Below are 7,620 nucleotides of genomic sequence, written 5' to 3' on the forward strand. Positions count from 1 at the left end.
AAATTTTTTACATGGTTCGACAAATTATCTTCTGTGCTGTGTCCTGGCTTCTAAAAAAAAAAAAAAAAAAAATGTAAAAAAGCTCACTCTACTATTTTAAAACGTTGTGGTTTAATAGGGTGTATATGTCGTTTTTTCTATTATTAATTACTGTTTACAAAAAAATTTATGTTTAATATTGAGCCGATCTGTACTCAACTCTTCATACGTACAGAATATATGATTAAAATGTAATTAGTTTTATATTCTTGTCTAACTATTAATTGTGTATTACTGAATCTAAATCCACGCAAAAAGCTTTATGAGATAGAGATAGGGACATATAAATGTACGTACATACGGAAAACATGGCAAACGGTGCCGTTAGAGAAGGAGCAATTGCAGGTGACAGCATTCTCTTCTGGAATCTCAGCCCATCCCTCTTCTCCACTGCATGGATCTACGCTGAAGTTCCAGTCCTTCTTCCCTAGCGTGTGGGCTATATCTTTTAAAGCTTGTACTGCATGCATCAAATTGTTACAAACACGTACGACTAAGTTTAACTGATAGCGTTCAACAATATCAGTATGTATATCAGTATACATGCATACATACATATATATATATACATATGTGTGTGTGTGTAAAGTAACAAGTATCAGCCTTCAAAAAAAACAAAAAATTAGCAAGTTTGAAGCCATTATGTCCTCCGGATTAAATTTACTTATATATATAATAGTACTTAAGTTCGGACATCTTCCATATTTGGTTGTAAAGTTAATCCGGATTTTATGACAGCATATATTTAAATGTAAGTTCCCTCTTTCCAGAGAGGTTAATAAAATAAAAATGATGTATAATTGCACAGACTTTCTTTCTTTCTCTCTAGCTAGCATACCTTCATTTTCTGGCAAGATGGCTCCAGAAGCAAGAGCGCTTATGAAGGCAAGGGCTGTAAGTGAAAGAAAAAGAAGACGATGAAACATCTTTTTTTTTTTTTTTTCCTCCCCACTTTTGCTGAAGAAATTCAACAATAGCTGCTTTAATGTGAGAGTGAAAAACGATTAATTTGGAGAATTGGTTGCAAAATTTATGATTTTTATTTTTTTATAAGAGGATGGGAATTGAATTCTGCGTGGAAAAATGAAAGAAGACTTGACTTGACCCTTAGTAAATGATGGCAGCAAGAGTGTATTACTTTAAGTAATGATAGAGTCAGAACTATTTGGTACAATAAGTGTGTATAAATTTATTTCTGGCTCTATTATTATTAATTACTTTATCTGATTCAGATCCTTTTATGATTGGAGAAATTTTAGCGTATATCTAAAGTGTTACATCTAATTAATATAATTTTTTAAAATAAATATACACATAATATAGATACATTAATTGAATATAACACATTTAATGTATTCTAAAATCCCTCTATGAACCGTCGCATTATTAAATTCAATGGCTAGGATTTATTCTCTGGTTAATTTTTCATTTCACAATTATTGATACATATTGTTTTGTCCGTAACAAAAAGTCGACAGCACGTGTGATTGGATGACGGTCATATCTTATCAAAATCAACTTAATTTGAGCACTAGGAATCACAACTTTAATTGCTGGGAACCAAAGAACCATATCTCTACGGAGAGATTCGTTCCCTACAATTAATTGCTTGAATTGATCTGATGGCAATTGATTGCCTGTTTCATATGCCAAAAAGTAAAGCCCAAAGCTTAAGTTAGAGAAAATCAAGGGCGTTCCCGTTGAGTCTATCTTCAAAGATGATCTAAAATTTAAAAGCTTTCACATGTGAGTTGGACTCTTGGCACCCTTTAGAAGTCGATTTTCATTGGAGAGAATTGCAAGCTTTAATTGTTATTTATAGTACAATAAATTAAATTGTTCATGAAGAGCGATCACTGTATTACCTTTCAAACGCCATTAATTATTAGCAGAGCCATAAAAAAGATGAGACAAGTGTGTTAATGGAATTGAACAATTTAGAATAGTTTTGATTAAGGTTATCTTAACTAATAGTTCATATATTCTAAAAAAATAATAATTGATACTTGTTTTTATTAAAATTTTTATTTCTCTTATTTTCAAGTGAGCAACTTAATGTTATTTTACAAAAGATTTTTCGTTCCCGTCGGGAGTTGAAAAATAGAAATAAATCACAATGATAATGAAATTTGTTTTAATCAAGGGTGAGCGAGTAAGAAGAATCAGAAAAATAAGAGGAGAGAGAAAATAAAAAAGGAAACAAAGAAAAGAAAAAGGAATTTCTGAGTAAGAGGAATGGAAACCAATTGATTTGGAGTTTGAAGAGGGAAATTGTAACAGTGCCGCATTGGGGTTTGGGGTTTCAATGTTTCATGAAGAATAGTTTAAGTTAAAGTTGTTTTTGTCATTAATGGCGACGTTATAAGATATTCAAATTATTTTAAAGGAAAGGTTACCTAGAGCTAACTTAGTAATGCTGTAATTTTTAAAATAATTGCTGTTCTTATACCAATTAATAGAGTAAGATAAAAGTGTTGGATTTTTAATCCAATATTATTGGATCTTTAATCTAATGTTGGATTTATATGTGAATAATCATGTGTTGCAGACTGTCATATAATGTTAAACCCAATTAAAAGTGATCTATTAAGGTTTTCGGTATTATGAACTGTTAGAGTGCAATTTATGTACTGGTTTTGCATTTTTTACCTCCCTTAATATCGATGTTTTGCACTTAATAATAGTGATTTACTTGTGTTTTACTTTTGTTGGCGCAATTTTATTGATTGGTGAAAAAATTGAGCTATAAGATGATGTTTAAGGATGATTGTTCTCTTGGAAAAATTATGACCGTCAGAAGAACTTTGTTGATAAGGCGTGGGCGCGTGCTGTCAACTGCGGACCTGCAGTTTTTAGTTTAACGTGTTGTGTATTTTTGGTTATTTTTGTAATTACGAATTTAATATTTCAGATATTAGTATTTTATTTTAAATAGAATTCTAAAAGAGAAGAGAGAGAGAGTATTTAAGGGAGGAATTTATTGTAAAAAAGGGGGATGGGAGAAAAAGAAAGAAACCCTAGATCTAAACTTTTCTCTTCTCTCTATGAAGAACTAAACTTATTTTTCTGGTTGAAGGATAATGAAGTTTTGATTCATCACTACTGTGAGATCTTTCTTATGCTTTAATTGTTTTATTGCTTTTTGGGTATTTGTTTATTCTCTAAATTAGTTTCATGATTATGTTTGTTAATTAGGTAATTGGCCACTATTTAATTATCAACTTAATCTATTGTCAATTAAAGGATTCATCATATGAAGATTTTAATGTTTGTGACAAATAACATAGCAGAGAGTTGTGCTGTGAGAATAAACAATCTAATTTAAATTAATCATCATATGTGTTGATTAGGATTTAGGTCTCTCTGGTTTTTCAGGCTGTCAATTAATTAAATCCTATGATCGTATCTAGGATTGTCTATTGATTAGGGAAATAACCAACGATCGTACCTTGGTTATCGACTAGTTAAGGAGAGATTGGCTATTAGAGGGTCTCAGTAGCTATAACCGGTCTATTCATAAGTAATAATAATCTATATTTGAATAAATGATCAGTAGTCGAATCAAGCTGAGTTAATTCCTTCAACCAGAGCTTTCTCTAATTTGAATTACAACTTTAATTTGCATTCTTGTTATTTTAATTTGATTTTTATTATTGTCAACAAAACCCCCATTTTATGTTTTACGTTTTAAAAGGATTTAAATAATTACCGATCTCTGTGGACACGACCCTGCTCAATCACTATACACAATTTATTTAGAGTAGGAATTTATTTTTGTTGGCTTCGACAACCATCATGAACTTTAATATATCTAATTAGGTGTAGACCTTTAATGTATAGAGACCCAATATTATTCTAATTCTTTAATGGGCAGAATTAGCAATACCTAATGATAACAGGAAAAAGTTGTCTATATAAGTGGTTATAGTCTATAGGTCACACGTATCTTTCTATTCTCTACTGACATCCCATCATGAGAGAGAGAGCAGTGAGAAACTTAAAAGATTTTCTAGGAGAACGTGTAGATCTAGAAGGTCAACCACACAACTATGGAGAGCAATTCAGCGTTATGGATTCAGGTACGCTTCTGTATAATTCAATATTGATTCTTGGTAATACAACATGAATATTCATAGGTTATAGGTGATGGTATTCATTAATGGTGGCGTTATAAGATATTCAAATTTTTTTAAGGGTGAGATTACCTAGGGTCAGCTTGGTAATATTGTAACTTTTAAAACAATTACTGTTCTTATACCAATTAATAGAGCAAGATAAAAGAAACAAAATGATAATATAAATAAACACTAGATATCATTTTAGCACTAGACCAAACCAACGTGATTATACTGTGATATAATTGAAGCATGATTAGATCTTGTTCTAATTTAAATATTCAATGAGATTTAACAACACTTTAAGTAAGATTAGATTACTCTAATTCAAATAATTTTACAAGAGAGATTTTGATAGTTAATCCCAAAAGAATTATAAAAAAAAGGTTTTGTTTGATATATTAATCAAAAGATTATAAAAACAATAAGAAGATCTCCTTATTTATAATATGGTAAACATACATCCACAAGTTAACTTAAAAAAGAAAATCAAATAACAATTATAATGGAAATAGAAGATTAAAACACATATCATGATGTGTCAATACTATTTTATTAGTACGATTATCAATCTTTAATTAAACTAATATAATGTCCTTATGGTATAATACTAGTCATGCAAATTATTTGACTGTCAAATTTGTGTAATTTATATGTAGGGTATTGAAAATTATTATATTTTTATTTAAAAATGTTAGTTATAAGTCAAAAAATTAAATATCTAAACTATTATATACATGAATATATATTTATTGGGCAATTTGTTATTGTGTCATAAGAATCAAATAAAGTCAATTAAAACTTATGTTAACTTAAATGATCAAAGAAACCTACGTAAGAAAATAGTTATAAGATGATTTAATGAATTTATTGTAAAATTTTTATTGTTAATTCATATTTATTAAAACTAATTTAAGATTATTATAAATATGTTTTCGTAAGAGCATCTCCAAAAGACTTTTTAGATTTTACTCTTCAAATATTAATTTGCTTAATGATGTGGCAAATAAGTGGATGGAAAATTACAATCGCCTCCAAAAGACTCATTAAATAAGAATAAGTTAACATTATTTTAATCAAAATTTTCCACTATTAAATTGAATTGTTGTTATGTTTTTGAAAGGAAACATAAATGATAATTATTGCAGTCTTATCTTTTCAATAAATAATAAAAAAATATTAATAGAAGATGGAGAAACTCTCTCGGCAATATTAAAGAGTGAGAAACAAATCTTATTTGAAAAATTTAAATTAACGTGTTTTTTGAAGTGTTTAATATTGATATGATTCTTCAAATAATATATAAAATTTTATTTAAAAAGTTTTTTAGAAATGCTCTAAATAGGGTGGGTTTATATAGATAAACAGGACAATAAGGTGAAAATATCCCCTCCTATTACATCCCCAAATTCACCGTGGTTTCCCAAAAAAAAATTTTTTTAATTGCGACAAAACATATTTATACTAAAATAAATATCAAGTCAATATATTATAATTAACCTAATATTTAATCGCGTAATAATTAGGTTGACGTATTGGGATAAAACTTTACACTTAAACCCGACAAAATTAGGAAATGAACTTACTGACTCGTTGTGTTCATATTGGATAATTTTTCATATCGCTGACCCGTGGCCCACACTCATTCGTGCAACGTACTTTTTCACAATTGTTGACATTGTTTTTTTCGTAGACTAAGTTAACAACATTTCCCTGGAGCTGGCTACGGTACAGATTCTGTAACATACAGACCAGGTTAGCCAGCCCCAAGGATGCCATTTGCTTGCTTTATTTCCAATGCGGGGACACGTGGAGTGTATGGTGTGGGGGATGTATGTTACAGAATCTGTAACATACATTTCTCCCCATGTCCCTGATTGGAAAATGGTTACCAATCACGTCTTATCAAATAAAGGGTAGTGAGGTGCCACTGTGTTTTTGCTCGTGACGTGAAATTTGAACCGAGAAATTTGGTATACTGGTATAAAAAATATCGTTAAATTTTTATTCGGATGTGACATTATTTTTATCATTTTGGTATGTGACATTGTTTTTATCATTTTGGTATGCATCTTTTTGTTAAGACTCTTTGTCATTTTTCCTTGAGCTCTAGGAGCTGTAATATTCCTTGGAACCATAGAACTATACGTAATTACATACTTGCATCTGTAATTAAGAACACTTACCCAGAGATTTGTTCCCTTCAATTCATTGGTACGACAATTTCTCTCATGTTAATTATAACCATGATGTGGCTCATAATTCACAATTGATTGAATTGGTCTGATGATTGTTTCATATGCCAAAAAGTAAAGCTCAAATTAAACGTAACTTGGAGAAAATCAAAGACTTCATCATTTTCATGTTTTTATTGGGTCTCATAGTTTTTCCTTGTTGGAAATTTCGAACGTGAAAAGAAGTTAAAAACTTTTATTAGTTTATATAAGAATTGATTGTCATGACCGAGATAAATATGAATTTCCTTTTTTATTATGGATAATTCATAATTGGATATGGATGTGAGTGGGATGAATCATCCACCCCAAATATGCCCCATTGCTATAACTATTAACCAGTAACAACAATTGCTTGATTAATGTTTTGTTTGAAGACTTCAATCAATTTTGATTCAACCGAGATCATAACTTTGTCATGCATGCAGTCGCATTCTATAAAATGCGCGAGTGTTTGCACCTAATTAAGATTAATATTCTACGTGCACAAGCACTAATCGTGTAAATAAATTAAGAGTGATGATAGAGTCATAAACTCTTGTACAAACTTATCTTGTACAAATTGATGTGATATTAATTCATTAATTGAATGAAAATATAAAATAACAAAAATAAATCACGTGGGCCAAAAAATATTTAATTCAACCAATTTTATAATGCCATATCAGTTTGTACAAGATAAATTTATATAAGAATTTGTAACTCTATCATTACTCATAAATTAAATAAATCTTTTTCTTTCTAATTGTGACAATCAGCACAAAGAAAAATTGACATGCCACGTATTTGTAATTAGGTTCCCTTAGATATTTTTCTGTGAATGTGTGACATGGAAAACACGGACTTTGGAGTAGTTTTGGGGTTGTTAGTCACTGACTTAGGAGTAGTTGTGGGGTTGTTAGTCATTGACTTTGGAGTAACTTTATAGGGTGATCGACGATCTATCTCTATCTTAACACTGCATCCACCTTTGGAGTTAGGAAAGTTGTAACTGCCAACTTCAGTGTTGTTGTAGGCGTTTATCCTTGCATTCATTTGATCTAATTGAGCTTGCATAAATTGAAAACTCTCCTGATACATTCTCCATTCTCATGCCAACTCTGTAGGGTAAGGAATATTGAAATACATGGATGGGGTGATGAATTGACCCAATCTTTGCACTTGACTTCTATTTGACTTCTTTTGAAGGATTTCACATAGGATATCATTCGGTCCTTGGGATTGGAACGTTC

At 30.1% G+C, this 7,620-nt stretch overlaps 1 protein-coding gene across 1 annotated transcript in view; it reads right to left on the reverse strand.

Moving 5' to 3' along the window:
• LOC18047784 (probable leucine-rich repeat receptor-like serine/threonine-protein kinase At3g14840) overlaps window positions 1-965 on the reverse strand; it is a 7,454-nt gene extending 6,489 nt beyond the window's left edge. Inside the window, 2 exon segments of the mRNA XM_024187929.1 lie at window positions 337-499; window positions 878-965. Of these exon segments, the coding sequence (XP_024043697.1) occupies window positions 337-499; window positions 878-965 (251 nt within the window).
• Between the last annotated feature and the right edge of the window lie 6,655 nt (window positions 966-7,620).

Source organism: Citrus clementina, unplaced genomic scaffold (assembly GCF_000493195.1).
Source record: "Citrus clementina cultivar Clemenules unplaced genomic scaffold, Citrus_clementina_v1.0 scaffold_3, whole genome shotgun sequence".
NCBI classification, from domain to species: Eukaryota; Viridiplantae; Streptophyta; class Magnoliopsida; order Sapindales; family Rutaceae; genus Citrus; species Citrus x clementina.